Genomic DNA, 20,358 nt, shown 5'->3' on the forward strand with positions numbered 1-20,358 from the left:
CCCAAAGGTGGCCTCACCTGAGCCCGGTGTTCAGGTCCCCTCTGTGTCCCTGGTTTCCGGGCCTTGATTAGGATTTGCTGTGCTGTGGGTGCCTCTCTATTTATCCGTCTTGGGGTCTGTTGATCTTTTTGCATTTGTGGGATCACAGTTTTCTTGTAGTTTAGAAAATTTTCATCGCTTTTTCTTGAAATGATTTTCTGTTCCTGCCTCTCTCTGTTTCTCTGGGACTCTAACTGCACTTCTGTTAGGCAGCTCGATATTTTCCAGGAGATCTTTGAGAACATATTCATTTATTCATTTTCTGCGTGCTTTTCATTTGGGGTAGATTCTGATACTGTATCTTCACGTTCCCTGGTGTTTCCTTTTGAGCTGTCTGATCTGTTGTTAATCCTCCTGGTTTTGTTTCTGTTTAGATGCAGGGCCTCCTCCGTCGCTGGCCAGGCTGGAGTGCAGTGGTGTGATCATGGCTCTCTGTGGCCTCGACCTCTGGGGTTCACGGGCTCAACTGATCCTCCCTCCTCAGCCTCCCAAGTAGCTGGGACTCCAGGTGTGCGCCACCAGGCCTGGCTAATTTTTGTCTTTTTCGGAGAGACAGGGTTTTGCCTGTGCATAGGCTGGTCTGGAATTCCTGGGCTGAAGCGATCCTCTTGCCTCAGTCTCCCAAAGTGCTGGGATTACAGGTGTGAGCCACCACACCTGGCCTAATCCTACTGTTATCAGCTGAACTGCATCCCTCCAGAATTCACGCTCAGAATGGGACGGGATGCAGAGATTGGACTGTAAAGAGGTGACCGGCTGAATGAGGCCATGTGGATGGGCCCCGATCCAGAAAGCCTGGAGTCCTCCTGAGAGGAGGAAGTTTGGACAGAGACACGTCCGGGAGCAGCACGCACAGACAAGAGACCACGAGAGGACACACGGAAAGACGCCATCTGCAGACCACAGCCGAGCTCCCAGGGAACGAAAACTGCTGCCACCCTCACCCCAGCTTCCAGCCTCCGAGCCTGAGACAGCATTTCTGTCGGGGAAGCCAGGCAGACTGCGCAGCCGCCCGAGGGGACTGGTGCGCCTACAAGCACGTTATTCATTTCAGACCTGGTTCTTTGTTTTGTCCTCCGTTTCTCACACCGGGCTTCCATTTTCCTTTAGAGGACGTTGTGATTGTTATCTCAGGATTCACGTCTGACAGTTCCACCGTGGCTGCCCTTCTGGGCCTCTTGCCGCTGACTCACGTTCCCACCGCCACCTTGCCCTGCGTCTGGGCATAGCGGCAGTTTCTTGTTGGGTGTGGACATTGTGTTGTGGCGGCTTTGATCACCTGCATTTTTGTTGGGTTGTTTTGGCCTTCCTTTAAAGGACGCTGCGCTGTGTTCCGGCGTGGAGTTCAGCTCCTTCCTGTTCACTTTGGTCTTCCTGTGGCTGCTTCTGAAGCCTCTTAGAGCAGGTCTGGCCCAGTCTTTCCTGCAGGAAGAGTCCAGCCCCACTCCCAGGACGGCCCTGCTGGGTGGCTGCCGACAGCCCAGGATCCTCCAGGACTCTCCCTCTGGCGGTCGGAACTCCTGTCTCCCGCCTGTGAGTTCTGGGGGCCGGGGGTCCCCCTAGGGCCCCCGCCCATGCTGAAGAGTCCACCTTCCACATGCATGGTGCCGACTCCGGAGGCCTCAGAGACCCTCAGGCAGCCTTCTGGAGCTCTGTGTCTGTGCAGTTCCCCCCGTTCCCGAGCTCTGCCTTCCAGGTCCCTCTGTGGACGCTTTCCTGAGCCCTGACCTCCTTCTCCTCAGCCCCCGAGAGCCACCCGAACTGCTTGGACGTCTGCCCCTGCTCGGCCGTCCTCAGTAGGCCTCCACCCCAGGGCTGGGGAACCCTCCTGACGCTCGAGCCCGCCTGCCCCTCCTGCTGGGGATCCGGCCCCATGGTGCCCTGGTGCTGACAACAGTCCATCCTGAGTTTCAGTCTCAAGCTTCCGCGGCAGAAGGGAGACTGCCAGCTGTGTTACTCCACGGCAGGTGGGGCCGACGGGACCAGCTCCCTTCAGAGCGGCACTTTGGTTGGTTCCAGAATTCTCCTTTGCTATGAAGCCTTCCAGGCACATCCCACACCAGCCACCTTCCACCTCGCATGTGCGTTTATCCATGAAACGCCCCAGTGGGACCTCCTGGATCAAATAGTGTAATGATGTAAACACTGAGTATTGACCTGGAACCTGCCTCCGAAAAGGCCGTGCGCTCCCGCCTGGGATCCTGCTGCTCCTGTGCCAGTCACCCCGCACACGCCCCGCTGCCTCTCTGGGCCACCTCAGCCTTTTCAGGTTCCTGTGTGTGCACTGAGATGTCCACCCTGGCACGCTTCTTCCCCTCAGCAGGTGGTCCCCACACTGTGCCTGCCCAGCTCAGAGCCCAGAGGCCCCCGCAGCTCCCCACAACTTCATGGTGCAGTGACCTGAGGCCTCCCCTGGCTCAGTCCCTTTCCCAGGGTCAGGGGTCCATCTATTGAACCAGCACAGGAGGCGCCTTCCCCCGAGCTCTGTGCCTGAGCTGAACCTGGACGGCAGTGCCCAGTGGCGGCTCAGACCCCCAGAGCCTCTTCTGAGGTCCGACTCTCCTTTGCTCCCCCAGGGAGGCCCCGCTGGCCTGGACCCCAGCTCTCCGTGCCTCAGTTTCCTCACCTGGAAGGTGGGGATGTTGAAGGTGCCTGGGTTGTGGCTGTGCACTAACCTAGGGTGACTGTGAGCTTCGAGAGCTCGAATGTCTGGAAGGAAGGGTGCCAGCTGGGTGGGTGTGAGTGTCCTGATCATGGACACAGAGCGTGGGGCCCCTTGGAGGGCTGGAACCCAGATGGCGGATGCCCGGGTGGTGGGACACAGTGGGGCTAGAGGGGAGGGTCTGAGGAATGTTCTGGCCACAGAGACCCCAAGCCCATGGGAGGTCTGGAGTTGGTCACTAGGAGGGAGAGGTGGGGAACAGAGCTGGGGCCCAGGGTCCTGATATGGGGTGAGAGGAGACGCCATCCCTGAGGCAGAATGGTGGCCAGGGGAGGGGAGGAGGTGGGGGAAGCAGACAGTGGGGAGGCGGGGGGAGCCCAGAGCCAGGAGTGTCGGGGGCGGGTACCTGAGCCAGAGGCACCCTGAGGTTTCCCAGCAGGCAACTGATACCCTGGCCTGCAGCGTGGAGGAAGCAGGGCTGGACTGGAGGCCTGGGGACGCCTGGGGCTGCCCCAATTCCCAGCAGACGCCTCACCCTCTGGGAAGCCCCAGCTGCCCCAGATCTCTCCCACAATGCTCTGACCACCCCCAACCCCCAAGTCCTCTCCCTTCTGTCCCCAGGCCCGAGGACTTGGAACTGCCCCCACCCTTGGCCTTGAAAGCTGGACAGAGTCCTCCAGGTTCCACGGGCCTCCTGCACCAGCACCTGCTCCACCCTCTTGTCCTCCCCCGCAGCCTCCCGTGAGGGCCGCCCACCTGGGTGACCCCAGAGCCTCCTCCTCACGCTTCTGTCTGCTCTGCACACCGTTCAACCAACCTGACAGCTGCTCAAAGCCTCTAGAGCACAGAACGGGCCTGGTGTCTCTGTCTCCCTCTCGGGGTGGGCCACGGCCTGTTCTGTGTCCCGTCCCCTCCCCACTCACCAGCAGTGGACCCCAGCTTCCCTCTGCAGCAGTGCTCAACTCAGGCACTTTCTCAGGGAAGCACAGCCCGCCTCGCCCCCCCAGGCTCTTCTTCATCCCTCAGAGCCCCCCATGGCCTGGGCAGTCCATCATGAGTGCCCGCACCACACGATTGTAGACATTTGGCTTCTGGACTCAAATCCTTCACCGGACCATGACCAGGAGGGCAATGACCAGGCCTCGGCCTCAGCCCCCTGCCTGGCCTACACTGGCACAGAGCAGAGGAGGTGCAGGCCAGTCTTGAAGGCCAAGAAGTGGAGGGGGAGCCCTTAGCTGGGCCCCGGGACCCTGCCCTCCATCCCCTAGGGTGGAGCTCCAGTCCTTGGGTGCCCACAGCCGCAGTCCCACCCTCTGTGCCCAGAGACTGCCATCAGGAGAAAAGGGAAGCATCCTTGGGGGTTCCCGGACAGTCCCTTGGAGATGGTCCAGCCGGGAGGTTGGGGCGTGGGGCTGGCCCTGTGGGGATCCACGGAGACCCAGGTCAGGGCTGTGTGGAGGGCCTCACGAAAGGGCAGGGGGGTGACGGGGTGCGGAGACCCAGGGCAGGAGTGACGGGATGCGGAGACCCAGGGCAGGGGTGACGGGGTGCTGAGCTCTTGGGGGCTGGGGCTTCTCAATCTTTGCAGAGTTGTGGGGGGAGGCCCAGCCTGGGGGTGAGGGTCTGTGTTTTATGTCTGTGACATGGACCAGTCTCAGCCTCAGTTTCCCCATCTGCCCCAGGGGGAGGTGTGCACAGAATGCCTTCTAAATCCTCAGCCTGGCCCCTGGTCCTGAGTTCATGGGGAGTGTGTAGCCCAGTGGGATCCCTGGGTCTCTGGGCTCAGGCCTTGGCTGTGACAGGAGTGGGGAGGGGCCCTGTGTCCCCGGGCCCAGGTCACAAGGGCATAGGAAGGAGAGGACCTGGGCCACCAGGGAGCATTGGGTCTGGGGAGTCCCTGGGACAGCAGGCACGGGGCTGGGGGGCTCACCTGCCTCCCTCTCCCTGCTGGTTCTGGTGGGCCTGGGGATGGGGGCGGTGATATTCTGCAGGCGACCTTGGTGGTGGGGACGGTTGGGGGCTGGGGAGGGCCCCGTCTCCCGCCTCCCTGGGCTGCCTCATTTCCTCCCTGATGCCCTGATGACCCTGGTGTCCTGGACAGGGCCTGGAGGTGCTGGTGCCGGGAGAGCCCACGCTGGATGGATGAAGGAGTGAGTGCTATACTTAGCGGGGGGCGCTGAGCACTGGGTCGGGAGCCCAGGATCTTTCCTCCTGCTGCCCGGGAGGCAACGCCCTGGACCCCTGGAGTCTGCATTCCAGGAGAGCGGGCAGACCACAGAGAGGGGGAAAAGGGGCAGAGGGCCGTGGCAGGGCTGACCACAGAGAGGGGGAAAGAGGGTGGAGGGCTGAGGCCAGTGAACACATGGGGCAGGGGGTGGGGCCAGGGCTTATCAGCAATCAGAGAAGGCCTCACGGAGGAGGTGAGGGTTTAGGTGGTTGGTGAAGGTGAAGCCCCCAGGAATGGGTTAGTGCCCTTAAAAAAGAGGCCCTAGAAGGCTCCCTCACCCTGATCACTGTGTCAAGACACAACGAGGAGCCATCTAGGAACCAGGAAGAGACCCTCACCAGACCCCGAATCAGCCAGCACCTTGATCTTGGACCCCCCGCCTCCAGAAATGTGAGAAATAAACTCCTGTTTGTTTGTTTGTTTGTTTTTGAGATGGAGTCTCGCTCTGTTGCCCAGTGGCGGGTTCTCAGCTCACTGCAACCTCTGCCTGTTGGGTTCTAGCTGTTCTCCTGCCTCAGCCTCCCGAGTAGCTGGGATTATAGGCACCCGCTACCACACCCGGCTAGTTTTTGTATTTTTAGTAAGATGGGGTTTCACCATGTTGGCCAGGCTGGTCTTAAACTCCTGACTTCAAATGATCTACTTGCCTCAGCCTCCCAAAGTGCTGGGATTACAGGTGTGAGTCACGGCACCCGGCCACATTTCTGTTCTTTTTAAGCCACTCAGTCTATGGTAGTTTTTATTCTTATAGCAACCTGAATAGACCAAGATACCCTCCCACATTCAACAGCTACTGAGTGGACAAGCCTAAATGAAACAACTGTTTTCAAATATGTGGCACCAGGCGGCCCAGGACAGTGTTGCTAGTGAAATCACTCTCAGGGCTCTGCGCTGCTGGCTGCCTCCGGATTCTCTCCCCCTCCCTCTGCCGTCCTGTCTTCTTTGCCCAGTCTCTCCTTGTCTCTCTCCTCCTCCTTCCTTCCCCCCACCTCCCCATAGCCAGGCTTGGAAAAGTCAAACAGACTTTTGAGGTCGCATCCCAGAGCTGCCACTAGTCCAGCCTCCCCGGGACCTGCCTTCACCGCCCAGAGCCCTGGGAGCCGGGGACACTCCCTGGGGCTGAGTGAGCACCAGGGGCTGCACCTGCCGCTCCCACGTCCTCTGCCCCACTCCCGCAGGTGCAGCAGCTGGCTGGTGACGGAGGCCGGACCTGGGACCAGCAACTCCTGCTGGGTGTGGCTTCTCTCAGGGAGCCTCATTGTCAATGTCATTGTCTCCACACTTGGCCTTATCATATGCATGAAAAGAAGAAAGCCAAGGGATGAGCACACAGCAGCCCCATCAGGACTCATGTCTCCAGCCGTCATCTCTCAGAGCTCTGTCCCCCCAAATCTGGGAGGTGGCCCCAGAGCTTTTCTAGGATCTGCAGCTCCTCCCAAGAGGAGGAACTGCAGGCTGGGGCAGGTGGCCTTTCTGCTGTGGCCAGAGCTCAGATGTCAGGTGGCCTCCCTGGAGGAGGGGAAGGTGGGACCCCTGACCAGGGAGCCCTCTGCTGCCCCTGCCCACTCACTCCATGGCCCTGTGCTCCTGCCTGCCCCCAGGCCTATGGGGAAAAGAACAGACTGTGCTTAGCTGGGGCCTGGCCTCCCATCCAGCCCTGGGGGACAGCCAGGTCCACGGGGTCGGCCTCTGAAGAGCTGCCTTGGAAATGGCCCTGGACGGTGGTCAGGAGCTGGTCCGTGCACAGGGAGGCTCGGTTCCCTGGAGAGCACACCTCCAGTCAGGGAGTGGGTTACACGGGGTGAGGCAGCCGGAAGAGCTACTCTCTAGGGACCCAGGGCTCCAGCTGGCCTGCATGGGCCTCTCCACACCCCAGGACGCTGGGCCAGAGCTTCCCTAGGACAAGGGGTGACAGGAGAGGAGGTGGGGTGGGCAGCTCAGCCTGGGGGCTCTGCTGGAGGCAGGAGATGACCAGGAATGGAGAGGGGGCAGGGCGGGGTGGAGAGGGGGCAGGGCGGGGTGGAGAGGGCGTGCTCAGAAGGGCTCTGTGGCTCCTCCATCCTCATGGCATGGCAGCGGGGTCGTTCCCCTCACTGCTTCTAACTCCAGACGTGGGTTAAGGGGCCACATCCCAAGCACAAAATGCATGTGTGGCTCAGAGGCCTGGGGACACCCCTGCCAGCAGGACCTGGGCCTGGCGGGTTCCCAGTGTGGGTGGGCTGGGGGGGAGCTGGGCACAGTGGGCGTCACTGATGCTGGGATTTCTCCATGAACTCAGTCAGGAAGTGTAGGTCTGATATAGATCTGGGGTTTCTGTCGGGCAAATCTGAGACCATTTGAGCATCAGAATCAACAGCAACAGCCTCGGACAGAGTCAGCGAGGTCAGGAGAGCCCACTGAGAGCTCAGCTGCTGGGATGTGAAGGAGCGGGTGGGGCTCCTCCCTGGGTGGAGTGAGGGTGGAGTGAACTCCCCGGCGTGCAGGAGGAGGTCAGACATCCCCCAAACAGCCCAGCAGCCATCCTGGAACTCCTTGTTCAGCAAGAAACACCGGGAGGCGACAGTTTGAGGAGAAACAAGATATTTACATCTTCCCACAGCGTCTCCCCAAATATACTGTTTCACAACAAATAGAAAACAGGAGCCAAATTCAAATCCAATTTAGAAAATTACTTTAAATGTGATATACATTCAATGCCACATTGTGGCCAACCCAGTCCAGCCTTGGCCGTGAGGCAGTGCCCGGGGCCTGTCCTGCTAAGACCGCAATATTCAGACAGGCAGACAGCTGGGGTCTGGCGGGCCCTCTGGGCTGGCCAGGGGGGCTGGGGGTGTGGTCCCTGAGCGCGAGGCAACTGGCGCTCTTCCTCAAGGCTCTGGGGAGCTCAGGCTGCAGCAGAAGGGAGGCCCCAGGCCCTCGCTGGCCCATGGGAATGGCACGGGGCGTCTCCAGCCCCACCCCAGCAGGGGCTCCACCTCTCCCTCCACTGGAGGAGATGGAAGCCAGCCCAGGGGGGAGCCCCCAGGCCTCTCGGCTCCTGTGGTTCCACCAGGTGGACAGCCTCTTTCAGCAGCCGTCGCTCCGGGTATCTCTGGTGTCGGGGTACAGAGTCTGTAGGTCAGCGGTTTCAGCTCCTCCCAGTGAATGCAGGTTCTGTCTCCTCCACGGCCACCGTGGTGATGTCCGGAGGGGCCTGCAGGGCCTCAGTGACTATGGCTTCACCTTCTGCCTCCTGTCTTTTCCGCTGTGGGCACACAAAGCGTGGAGACCCCGCCTGCTCAGGCGCCCCTGGGACTCCAGGTTCTCGGTTCATTTTACTGTTTTTAATTTGAGGAGGTGGGTTCTCTCCTGAGCTACCGTGGCTATACTTGAAGGACTCAGGACCCTCAGAGAACTGGGAGCCCCCACCATGTACACCAGAAACACCAGACTCAGCGGGGAGGGGGGAGGGGGAGGGGGAGGAGATCAATACCTGAACGGAGACGATCACCTTGACTACATCGCCTGCAATGCACAGACACACGGGTCAGGCAGGGGCAGTGTCCGATCAGGGGACACAGGCTCATGGCAATTGGGGTCTCACGGTGGTGGCAGGGGCACCAACTCCTGCTTCTCCCTGGGAGACCGTCCCCAAGGGACTGACCCTCTCTGAGAGCGGAGGAGGCCAGCTGTGTTGGGACTACTGACCCAGCCCGTCCCCCCAGGAGGCCCAGCATGGGTGAGAGGACTGGGGGCGCCCAGCCCACCTCCCCAGCTGCCGCCCCCAAGTGCATAACTAACCCTAATTCAACCGTCATCTGTGGGAGGGGGACAAGTGCTTCACAGTGGCGAGGCCCTGCCCACCACACCAGCAGGTGCCCAGCTGGCTGAAACTAAGCTGCTCCCCCGCCTGCCCCGGAGCCTGAGGCCCTGAGACTTCCCTGCATTGGAGGCCCCGGGTGAGGATTGGGGGCTTTGCTGCCGCCTGGCCGGAGGATGGGGCTGACTTTCCCTTCGGACCTCAACGCTTAGAAGCTGCATTCCCAGGGACTGTGCACAGGGCTCCCAGGGCCACAGCCGGGTCCACACTGCTGGGTCAGTGCCCAGGAGGCCAGGCACAGCACAGGTGCCCAGACCAGGGCGGGTAGGTGGAGGAATGAATGAATGAATGGCCTTACTCAGTGAGGACATAGCCTTGTCCCCAGCAGGGCGGCTGTTGACCCTCAACCCAGAGCCTCTCCCAGCTGAGCACAGCCTGCCCTGCTCCCCACAGCCCTGGGGGGCAGGCGGAAGCACGGGGTCATGGAGTGCGTGGGCAGGGGCGGCAGAGGGCTCCCTGGTCAGGGGTCCCACCTTCCCTTCCCCCAAGGAGGCCACCTGACCTCTGGGCTCCAGCCACAGCAGGAAGCCCACCTGCCCCAGCCTGCAGCTCCCCCTCCTGGGAGGAGCCGTGGATCCTGGAAAAGCTCTGGGGCCACCTCCCAGGTTTGAGGGGACAGAGCTCCGAGAGGCAACGACTGGGGACATGAGCCCTGATGGGGCTGCCGTGTGCTCACCCCTTGACTTTCTTCTTTTCACACGTATGATTAGGCCAAGTATTAGGCCAACAATGACAAAGACGATGAGGCTCCCTGAGAGAAGCCACCACACCCAGCGGGAACTGCTGGTCCCAGGTCCGGCCTCCGTCACCAGCCATTTGCTGCACCTGCGGGAGTGGGGCCGAGGATGTGGGAGCGGCAGGTGCAGCACCCGGTGTTCACTCAGTCCCAGGGAGCGTCCCCGGCTCACAGGTCCCCAGGCAGTGAAGACAGGTCCCAGGGAGGCTGTGCTGGTGGCAGCTCCTCAGGATGAGACCTCAGAGGTCTGTCTGACTTTTCCAAGCCCAGCTATGGGGAGGTGGAGAGAAGGAAGGAGGAGAAAAGAAACAAGGAGAGATTGGGCAAAGAAGACAGGACGGCAGAGGGAGGGGGAGAGAAGCGGGAGGCAGCCAGCAGCGCAGAGACCCCCAGAGAAGGGGAGACCAGTGGCAGACAAGGACAGAAAGTGGAGGGAGAGCCAGTGTCGGGACAGAAACGGTTAGAGCTGGAGATGGACAGGACCAGAGGACGAGGAGGGCAGAGTAGGATGGAAGGCCCCACTGCCGCCTCCCTGGGGGCCACCCCTGCTCCATCCCAGGCTCCACTGGAGGACCCCAGCTCCTCCCAAGAAGCTCTGAAGTCTCAGGTCAACCAGGGGCCTGGGGTCAGCATTTAAAGGTGTCCTCCCATAGGCAGACGAAGAGCAGAGTGCTCACTTTCCCCCTCCCCTGAAGCCCAGGGGCTCCTCCCATGGCCCTGACATTCAGGGACACCCTGGGTCAGTGACCCAGGAGTGTCAGGGAACAGGGGCTCTGGAGGCAGCCTGCCTCTGGGCCTGCTTCTGGGAAGGCCCATCCTGAGCCTCCAGGAAGCTCGGATCTGATAAGGCTTTGTCTGGGCCCATGGAAGGGGTTATCTGGGGCACACAGGCTTCAGCCATGCAGCTCTCCTGGACGCAGGCATGTAACCAGGGTGCCATCCAGGGTGGGACCTTCAGGCCTTTCTGCTGGAGAAGACGGTCATCTCCCAGGGAAGCAACGTGGAGCCCCCTCCCCAGGGCACAGCGCTGGGCCTCCCCCGGGGCCACTTACTTGGTCCCTTGCTGGCATTCCTCCAGGGTCCCATTGGAAGAGAAGGTCCCCGGGGGGCAGTTCTGACACAGGGTGTCCTGACTCTCAGTGCCTGAGAAGAGAGTAACAGGCAGAGGACGCTGAGGGCACCAGGCGGGGAGGGGCTGGCGGCTAGGGACTGTTTGTCTGTGAGCTTCTAGACCTGGGTGCTCTGCGGGTGATGGGAGGCCTGGCCGGGAGGGCCAGGCCCGCTGTTGGCAGTATCAGAGGTGAGGCCTGGGGCGGTGGCTCTGGCTGTCCTGGACCTTGAGTAGTTGGAATTTCATGAGTCCAGGAGTCCCTCTGCGTCCACATCCTGCAGTGTTGTGGGGGCTGCCCGGCCAGGTGCCAGGCCAGGACTGGACAGTTACTCCTCCTAGACTTAGCTTGAACAGTGGCATTGACCGTGGTCATTCCCATAAACCCAGGCACCATGCCTGGGACCCGAGAGTGAGGCCTGGGGACTGGGGAGTCCCAGAACCCCGAGGTGGAGCCACCTGGGGTGGCCTTTCCCTGCCCCCTCCCCCACCTCCATTGCCTGTTCCCCACTGGGCTGCTTCCAGGACAGGACTAAAGTGGGTGGGCCTGGTGCTGGCCAAGGTTCTGTCTCACCAGGGCCCCTGGGCAGGCCATGACGTCAAGGAGACCTGGGGCTCCAGATAGCGGGGCACTAGGGACCAGGGTGGAAATGGGAGGGATGTCTGCCACCCACTACTTACCTCCCTTCTGTACCCTCTGGCCCGGGCTGGAGGTGGCGTAAGCGCGGCACGCGGCGCAGTGGTCCCCATCCTGGATGATGCAGAAGTGGCCTGGGCTGCAGCCACACAGGGCGTTCGCTGTCGTGGAGCAGTTCCGGCTTGTGCGCAGGCCCATGGCTGGGGTCCAAGAGGAGGGGCTGAGAGGGATACGTGGAGGCCAGGACACCACCCACAGGCCAGAACAGCATCCACAGGCCAAGGACTGCTGCCAGGGCCCCCGGCCAGGCTGAACCCCTGGCTCAGCCAAACGAGGTGCCCGGAGGTGCCTGGCATGGAAGACCTGAGGCTGGGAGGGACACCCAGGGACGGCAGAGTTGCGTGTGGGATGAGGGCCTGAAGGCGGGTCCTGGGAGGGCCTTGTTAACGGGAGCCAGGCCTCCTGGAGAAACTAGCCTTCTGCCAGATGGGCAGGATGCCAAGCTCGCACTGTCAGTTCCAGGACAGGGTAACTCAGACAGGTCCTCACCCCACGTGCCCACCCCAGACACCTGCCCCTCAGATGGGCTTCCCATCTGTGCAAACCAGGCCATTCCAATGGCAGAGGCAGGTAGGGTGAGAGCCCCACTTCTTCAGGTACTGGTGGAGGGGAGGTACCAGCTGGGCCTGAGCCCCTCCTGAGGGCAGCCTCACCTGCCACCTGTGCCCCCACATCCTCAGCCCAGGCAGACAGGTGCTTTCACAAGAGGGGAGGGGCATGGGGGCACGCAGGTTGAGATGTGAGCCCCAAATCCCAGCCTGCATGCATGAACCCCCAAAGCACTCCAGCTTCCTCTTCTGTTCATGGCTAGCCCACCTGCCTCGTGCCTCCCTGTAGGCTCAGGCCCTGCCCCCAGGTGTGCCATCAGCCCTGTCCTGCAGATGCCGTACTGCCTGACCCCAGGGAGCACTTGCCATGCTGAGCCTGGCATGAGGCTCCAAGAGGACAAAGCCACTGGCCGCCATGGACAGGCTCTGCGCTCAGTGACTCAAAGGCACGCCTCTGGGTCTGGCTCCCCTTTCTGTCTGCCTGGACTCAGGTGGGCACCAGCCTCCAGGTGACCCCTTCCCCTGAGGTCATGGGGAAATCAATATCTGGAGGAGAAAGGGACAAGAAGCCCTGTGGGGAAGCAGCGGGTCCCAGTGCCGGCCGGAGAGCCCCAGCACCACCCCACTCCACTTTGCAGCTAGGGACGTGGGAACAGGAGAGGTCTGGGCACCCACCCAGGGCACCAGAGGAGCCAAGGACGAGGGCTAATGGTCAGTCGCCAAGCTCAGGATGGCCCACCTGATGGCCTCGTGACAAAGTGAGAGGTGAGACAGAGGCGGACGGGGGCCGGAGGCTGGCCTGAAGGCGTCCCCTGCAGGGTGCACTCATGGAGATGGGGTCGGGACCTGGCCTGGGGCAGCCAGGGCCCTCCTGGGGCGCTGTGGTCATGGAGAGAGGGTGTGGGGTGCCCGAGCAGAGGCTGGGCCGGCTGTGTTGGCCTCCTACCTGGGTCACACATTTGGCACTGCAGACACTTGCTCAGGCCATTGAAGTGAGCAATGTAGGTCCCCGGAGAGCAAGGTTCACACACCGTGCCCGTCTGCTCCCCGCAGGCCTGCCTCACGTGGAAACCTGCCACGCAGAGAGTGGGAACTTCGCATGTCTGCAGGAGGCCCCTTCGGGAGCCCATCCACCACTCCGCCTGCGCCCGGAGCCCGAGCAGGGAGACACCAGCTAAGGGGACCCAAATGGCCCATAAGCTGTTCCCCGAGGGACACAGCAGCCCATCAGCCACGAGTGGAGCCGCTCTGGGGAAAATCAGAAAGTTCTGGAAGCACGTGGGGCCTCCTGGGACACCTGGCCCGGCTCTGGTATGAGCCTGTGTCTCTGGTCACGGTGGGTCAGCCACGTCTCTCAGACCATTTCCCGTGCAGTGTGACTGTGAGGGTCCCCCAGGGTGAAGAGTCCAAGCTGCTGGCCTGGGGCTCCTGCCCTCCATGTCCGTGCACCTGGGCCCACACCCATGGCCAGGGAGCAGAGAACACAGGGGTGTCTGGGGCAGGACAGGGCAAGAGTGTCTGCCCTCGGCCCACGGAGCTGGCCGCCAAAGGGCCGCACATACCTGGACCGCACTTGGGACAGCACTCGGAGCCCACTGGGTACTCGTCCTCTTTGCAGGAGGGCAGAGCTGGGGCGTAGCAGGGGGATCCCAGGAAGGTGAGATACAGCACCTAAGGGGGTCAGGACAGGCGTTGGGAGATGTCCTGGCTGCCCCTGTGGGCTCTGCCAGACTTGGCGTCACAGCCTGAGTCTCCCCTCTGTGCAGTGGGGAGGAGCGGCAGTGCCTGGTGGAGAGGAGAGAAGCGGGCCCCGGGCCAGGCTCATGGGACAACCTTGCCAACCTGTGGAGCCCGGGACTGGGTGGGGACCGCCCTTCCTCCAGCCGTGATGACCCTGCCTTGCAGCATGGAGCCCTGGGAACTGGCACTCTGCCCTCGCCAGGGACTCCCCACCCCACACCTGGGAGCCTTGAGCCCACTGGGCAGACAACCTGTCGGCCCCCTGCTGGCCTAGGCTGGATCTGCTGACCCCGAAGAGCCATCAGGGGCAGCCGGGGACGGGCCCCAGGGGCTCACAAGCCAGACAGTGGGTCACATCAGGGAGGGTGGCTCTGCTGTGGCCTCGTTCCTGGGCCGGCTCATGGGCAGTCGGGAGCCCCTGATGGGGAAAGGGGCTGGACAGACAGAAGGGTCACATGAGCACGGAGGGCGTCCCCACCCCTGTCCAGCCCCCTGCTGCACACTGATCTTATCACCTGTCACCAAGGTCAGGGCTGCCGGAGAGTTGGGTCACCTGCTCCAGGGCCCCGCCCAGAGACGCCCAGAGACACCCAGCCCCCAGAAGTGCCCACATCCTGCCAATGGGGGCTCACCAGCTGCCCGTGGATGGAGTGGTGAGCGGGCAGCACACACAGAAAGAGGTCTGCTGGGTAGGGCTGTTGCTCTGCCACTCACCTCACTGTGGTAAGCCCAGTGCTGGGGGTCTGGGTTGGCCCGAGATCTCCGGGCAGCCGGGGACAGGCTGGACGCAGGACCCAGCAACGGCCAGGACAGGGGCATGGGGAAGAGATCTCTGGGAGGCCCTGGGGTCAGAAGTGGGATCTGCGAGGCTCACCAGCGTCAAGATGTCGGCTTTGGGGGCGGGTCTCCGGGGAGGAGACCCCCAACCTCCAGGAGGCTCCATGCCTCAGGCTCAGACTGGCAGCCCAGGAACCCAGCTAGCAAGACGAACTCCAGCAGAGGAACTCAGCGCCATTGCTGGCGACGGTCGGCTAAAAGAGAAAGCAAAAGAGAAACCGCCTCGGTGTGACAAGCTGTGCCTCAGAACCCCAGTGGCAGGAGAGTGGGCAGCGGTGGGTGTCTGGGAGCAGAAAGGGGCTCAGGCCTGCTGGGCGGAGCAGCGCTGGGGGACACAGGTGGGCCTTGCGGGAGGCAGGAGCTGTCCAGGCAAAGCCAAGGGGAAGGGCCAGTGTGAAGGAGGCGCCTGATGGGAGGGGCCAGTTCTCCCCCGGCACCTTTCCAGTCGGCCCTGGGTTTCCTGTAGAAGGGGGAGCCCCCCAAAGTGCATCTGTGTTTCCCCACCTCACACACTCAGGGACCCCTGGCTGCTCCCCATGGCGCTGATTGACATTTTTGCCGAATAAAGGGGCCCTGTGGGTTTCCTGTTCCCATCTCAACTTCTGCTGAACAGGGTAAACTTCCCTTCTGAATCAAACCGCCAGAATGCGGTCTGGCCAGTTTCAGTCACAGGCCCACCAGGGCTGTGTCCCTGTGTGAGGGATGGGAAAAGCCCAGAGTGCCCCCGCCCGTCCCCTGGGAGGGTGGAAGCGCAGCTCTTACTCCCCCTGCAGAGACGCTCCTCGGGCTGGAAAGGCTGCTGGCCTCACCCGGTCTCCCTGTGGACCCTGCACCCCAGCCTCCTGGCTCCCTGTGCCCCACTGGGCTTCCCTGCCCTGCAGAGCCTGGCGGTGGGGAGACCACTGCACGGAGGCGGCCCACAGCCCCAGAGCCCCAAGACAGGCACCAGTGAGTCCCTCGTGATGGCCTCACTCCCCGCATCACGTGGAACCTTGTGTGACGACACTAGTGCCCCGTGGCCCCTTCCTGCTGCTGGACGTGGTGCAGCCAGTGGAAGCCCAGGTCTGTCACGCACCGCCTGTGCTTGCCCAGAGCAGGTCCCGGTCACCCCCTCTGGGAGCTCCGGCTCTACACCAGGAACTCCCACCTCCAGCAAGCCCATCTGCTGGACGCCTGGCCCAGGACTGCCCCAAGCCCCTCCTGGTCCTGACTTCTGTCGGGGACTCCCTCCAGGGTCCAGCCCTGGCCCCTGGGGGACTCAGTGGCATCTGGTGGAAAGGACCTTGGGGATCGTGCCCACCCTGACCTGCAGAAGAGTTGGCAGGGTGGCTGGACACAGGAAGCTGTGGCAGGAGCCCGGGACCCGCACCCCGACTAGAAAGTGTGCGGCCCCGCAGGCCAGCACTGGAGAGCGAGCAGGCAGGGGTGAGGTTAGGCAGGCTGTGGTGTGCGCCCCTGTGGGACCAAGCATCCCGAGCTCCAGAGGCAGGTGCACCGCCGACCACCGTCCGGGGTGGATGAGCCCAGGCCCCAGACCCCAGCACTCTGAGGCAGGGTGGGGGACCAGGTGGCGCCCAGTGGAGGAAAAGCCCCCAAGAGACACCCAGGAGCGTGGACTCCCACCCCACGGCTGGAGCCTGGGAGAGGAGCCCTCTCTGCTGTTTCCCTGGTGCACTCACATCCTTGGCCCTCAGTGCCCCCTGCCAGGAATGCCCCCCACACACAGAGCCCCCCCAGCCCACAGAGCTGCATGGGGCTTTCAAAGAAGAAGGGGGCCCCTTTCATCCTCCACTCTCAGGTGCCCCAGGAGGGTATGGGGGCTCCAGGGTGCAGGGACAGCACGTTCCCTCCCCAACTCCCCAGGAACGCCCAGCCTCCAAGAGCAGACACAGCGCCTACGCCTGCTGGTACAGGCCTCCAACCCCACTCTCTCAGACACGTCCTCAAGTCATCTCATCCACCCCACCCTGGGAAGGAGGGAAACTGAGGCATGGCAAGAGACAAGACTAACACAGGCATCAGTGAGACTCGGCCCCTCCTGCCCCTTCCTCCGTGCCCCTCCTACCCCACTTCAGCTTCCCACGCCAAGGCCCCGAGCCTGACATAGGGTCCCAGGTACCAGACCTCAAGGGGGCTGAAGGGAGCCCGTCTGCCCCACCGAGAGTGGAGACAGTGCCAGGTCTTTGCTGAAACGTCACCTCTTCCTTGAGGCCTTCTCTGATTGCTAAATAAGCCCTGTCCCCGGTCCCTGCTCCATGTGTCTGCCCGCCTCGGCCCTCTGCCCCTTTTCCCCCTCTCTGTGGTCTGCCCGCTCTCCTGGAATGCAGACTCCAGGGGTCCGGGGTGTTGCCTCCCGGGCAGCAGGAGGAAAGGTCCTGGGCTCCCGACCCAGCGCTCAGCGCCCCCCACTAAGTACAGCACTCACTCCTTCATCCATCCAGCGCGGGCTCTCCCGGCACCAGCACCTCCAGGCCCTGTCCAGGACACCAGGGTCATCAGGGCATCAGAGAGGAAATGAGGCAGCCCAGGGAGGCGGGAGACGGGGCCCTCCACAGCCCGCAGCCATCCCCACCCACACAGTTGCCTGCAGGATATCACCGCCCCCATCCCCGGGCCCACCAGAACCAGCAGGGAGAGGGAGGCAGGTGAGCCCCCCAGCCCCGTGCCTGCTGTCCCGGAGACTCCCCAGACCCAAAGCTGTACCAGTGCAGGTCAGGCAGGGGGCTGAGGCCGAGGCCTGGTCATTGCCCTCCTGGTTATGGTCTGGTGAAGGATTTGAGTCCAGAAGCCAAACATCTACAGTCGTGTGGTGCAGACACTCATGATGGACTGCCCAGGCCACGGGGGGCTCTAACGGATGAAGAGGGGCTTGCAGGGGGCGGGGTGGGCTGCGCTTCTCTGAGAAAGTGCCGGAGTTGAGCGCTGCTGCAGAGGGAAGCTGGGGTCCACCGCTAATGAGTGGGGAGGGAACGGGACACAGAGCAGGCCGTGGCCCACCCCGAGAGGGAGGCACAGACACCAGGCCCGTTGTGTGCTCTGGAGGCTTTGGGCAGCTGTCAGGCTGGTTGGACGGTGTGCAGAGCAGACGGAAGAGTGAGGGGGAGGCTCCGGGGTCACCCAGGTGGGCGGCCTGGTCTGCATACAGGGGAGGACACCGGGGAGGGCAGGAGGGTGGAGCAGGTGCTGGTGCAGGAGGCCTTCAGAACCTGGAAGACTCTGTGTCCAGCTCTCATGGCCTAGGGCAGGGGCAGCTCCAACGCCTCGGGCCTGGGGACAGAAGGGAGAGGACTTGGGGGCTGGGGGTGGTCAGAGCATTGTGGGAGAGATCTGGGGCAGCTGGGGCTTCCCAGAGGGTGAGGCGTCTGCTGGGAATTGGGGCAGCCCCAGGCGTCCCCAGGCCTCCAGTCCAGCCCTGCTTCCTCCACGCTGCAGGCCAGGGTATCAGTTGCCTGCTGGGAAACCTCAGGGTGCCTCTGGCTCAGGTACCCGCCCCCGACACTCCTGGCTCTGGGCTCCCCCCGCCTCCCCACTGTCTGCTTCCCCCACCTCCTCCCCTCCCCTGGCCACCATTCTGCCTCAGGGATGGCGTCTCCTCTCACCCCATATCAGGACCCTGGGCCCCAGCTCTGTTCCCCACCTCTCCCTCCTAGTGACCAACTCCAGACCTCCCATGGGCTTGGGGTCTCTGTGGCCAGAACATTCCTCAGACCCTCCCCTCTAGCCCCACTGTGTCCCACCACCCGGGCATCCGCCATCTGGGTTCCAGCCCTCCAAGGGGCCCCACGCTCTGTGTCCATGATCAGGACACTCACACCCACCCAGCTGGCACCCTTCCTTCCAGACATTCGAGCTCTCGAAGCTCACAGTCACCCTAGGTTAGTGCACAGCCACAACCCAGGCACCTTCAACATCCCCACCTTCCAGGTGAGGAAACCGAGGCACGGAGAGCTGGGGTCCAGGCCAGCGGGGCCTCCCTGGGGGAGCAAAGGAGAGGCAGACCTCAGAAGAGGCTCTGGGCGTCTGGGCACTGCCATCACAGAGCTCGGGGGAAGGCACCTCCTGTCCTGGTTCAATAAATGGACCCCTGACCCTGGGAAAGGGACTGAGCCAGGGGAGGCCTCAGGTCACTGCACCATGAAGTTGTGGGGAGCTGCGGGGGCCTCTGGGCTCTGAGCTGGGCAGGCACAGTGTGGGGACCACCTGCTGAGGGGAAGAAGCGTGCCAGGGTGGACATCTCAGTGCACACACAGGAACCTGAAAAGGCTGAGGTGGCCCAGAGAGGCAGCAGGGCGTGTGCGGGGCGACTGGCACAGGAGCAGCAGGATCCCAGGCGGGAGCGCACGGCCTTTTCAGAGGCAGGTTCCAGGTCAATACTCAGTGTTTACATCATTACACTATTTGATCCAGGAGGTCCCACTGGGGCGTTTCATGGATAAACGCACATGCGAGGTGGAAGGTGGCCGGTGTGGGATGTGCCTAGAAGGCTTCATAGCAAAGGAGAATTCTGGAACCAACCAAAGTGCCGCTCTGAAGGGAGCCGGTCCCGTCGGCCACACCTGCCGTGGAGTAACACAGCTAGCAGTCTCCCTTCTGCCGCGGAAGCTTGAGACTGAAACTCAGGATGGACTGTTGTCAGCACCAGGGCACCATGGGGCCGGATCCCCAGCAGGAGGGGCAGGCGGGCTCGAGCACCAGGAGGGTTCCCCAGCCCTGGGGTGGAGGCCCACTGAGGACGGCCGAGCAGGAGCAGCCATCCAAGCAGGTCGGGCGGTCCTCGGGGGCTGAGGAGAAGGAGGTCAGGGCTCAGGAAAGCGTCCACAGAGGGACCTGGAAGGCAGAGCTCGGGAACGGGGGGAACTGCACAGACACAGAGCTCCAGAAGGCTGCCTGAGGGTCTCTGAGGCCTCCGGAGACGGCACCATGCATGTGGAAGGTGGACTCTTCAGCATGGGTGGGAGCCCTAGGGGGCTGTGGACCCCCGGCCCCCAGAACTCACAGGCAGGAGACAGGAGTTCCGACCGCCAGAGGGAGAGTCCTGGAGGATCCTGGGCTGTCGGCAGCCACCCAGCAGGGCCGTCCTGGGAGTGAGGCTGGACTCTTCCTGCAGGAGAGACTGGGCCAGACCTGCTCTAAGAGGCTTCAGAAGCAGCCACATGAAGACCAAAGTGAATAGGAAGGAGCTGAACTCCACGCCGGAACACAGCGCAGCGTCCTTTAAAGGAAGGCCAAAACAACCCATCAAAAAAGGTGGGTGATCAAAGCCGCCACAACACAATGTCCACACCCAACAAGAAACTGCCGCTATGCCCAGACGCAGGGCAAGGTGGCGGTGGGAACGTGAGTCAGCGGCAACAGGCCCAGAAGGGCAGCCACAGTGGAACTGTCAGACGTGAATCCTGAGATAACAATCACAACGTCCTCTAAAGGAAAATGGAAGCCCGGTGTGAGAAACGGAGGACAAAACAAACAACCAAGTCTGAAATGAATAACGTGCTTGTAGGTGCACCAGTCCCTCTGGGCACAAGAAAACTGTGATCCCACAAATGCAAAAAGATCAACAGACCTCAAGACGGGTAAATAGAGAGGCACCCACAGCACAGCAAATCCTAATCAAGGCCCGGAAACCAGGGACACAGAGGGGACCTGAACACCGGGCTCAGGTGAGGCCACCTTTGGGTACAAAGACTCCAAGATAAGGGCCGCGTGGACTTGTCCCCAGGAACGGTGCAGGTCAGAAGGGAAGCAAAACGTTTTTATGATGCTGAAAGAACATTTCAATTTTGAATTCCAAACCCAGTGAATCCGTCTGTCAAAAGTGGGCCAAGCACGGTGACCTGCGCCTGGGGTCCCAGCAACTCGGAAGTCGAGGCAGGAGGATCACCTGAGCCCAGGATTCAAGGCCAGC

At 62.3% G+C, this 20,358-nt stretch overlaps 1 protein-coding gene across 2 annotated transcripts; it reads right to left on the reverse strand.

The window, feature by feature from the left end:
* Window positions 1-7,486: 7,486 nt before the first annotated feature.
* Window positions 7,487-15,396, reverse strand: TNFRSF14 (tumor necrosis factor receptor superfamily, member 14). Of its 2 annotated transcripts, XM_011987215.1 has the most exons (8): window positions 14,491-15,396; window positions 13,439-13,547; window positions 12,823-12,948; window positions 11,313-11,468; window positions 10,576-10,666; window positions 9,464-9,612; window positions 8,401-8,432; window positions 7,492-8,172 (listed from the first exon to the last, which is right to left on the reverse strand). In XM_011987215.1, exons 1-8 carry the CDS (start codon window positions 14,557-14,559, stop codon window positions 8,056-8,058), a joined length of 849 nt encoding a protein of 282 aa, XP_011842605.1. In that variant the 5' UTR covers window positions 14,560-15,396; the 3' UTR covers window positions 7,492-8,055. The 2 variants fall into 2 exon arrangements, with proteins under 2 accessions (XP_011842606.1, XP_011842605.1); XM_011987216.1 differs by lacking the exon at window positions 9,464-9,612 and having other exon boundaries at window positions 7,487-8,172.
* Between the last annotated feature and the right edge of the window lie 4,962 nt (window positions 15,397-20,358).

The sequence above is a fragment of the Mandrillus leucophaeus genome, unplaced genomic scaffold (genome assembly GCF_000951045.1).
Source record: "Mandrillus leucophaeus isolate KB7577 unplaced genomic scaffold, Mleu.le_1.0 Scaffold305, whole genome shotgun sequence".
Lineage (NCBI taxonomy): Eukaryota > Metazoa > Chordata > Mammalia > Primates > Cercopithecidae > Mandrillus > Mandrillus leucophaeus.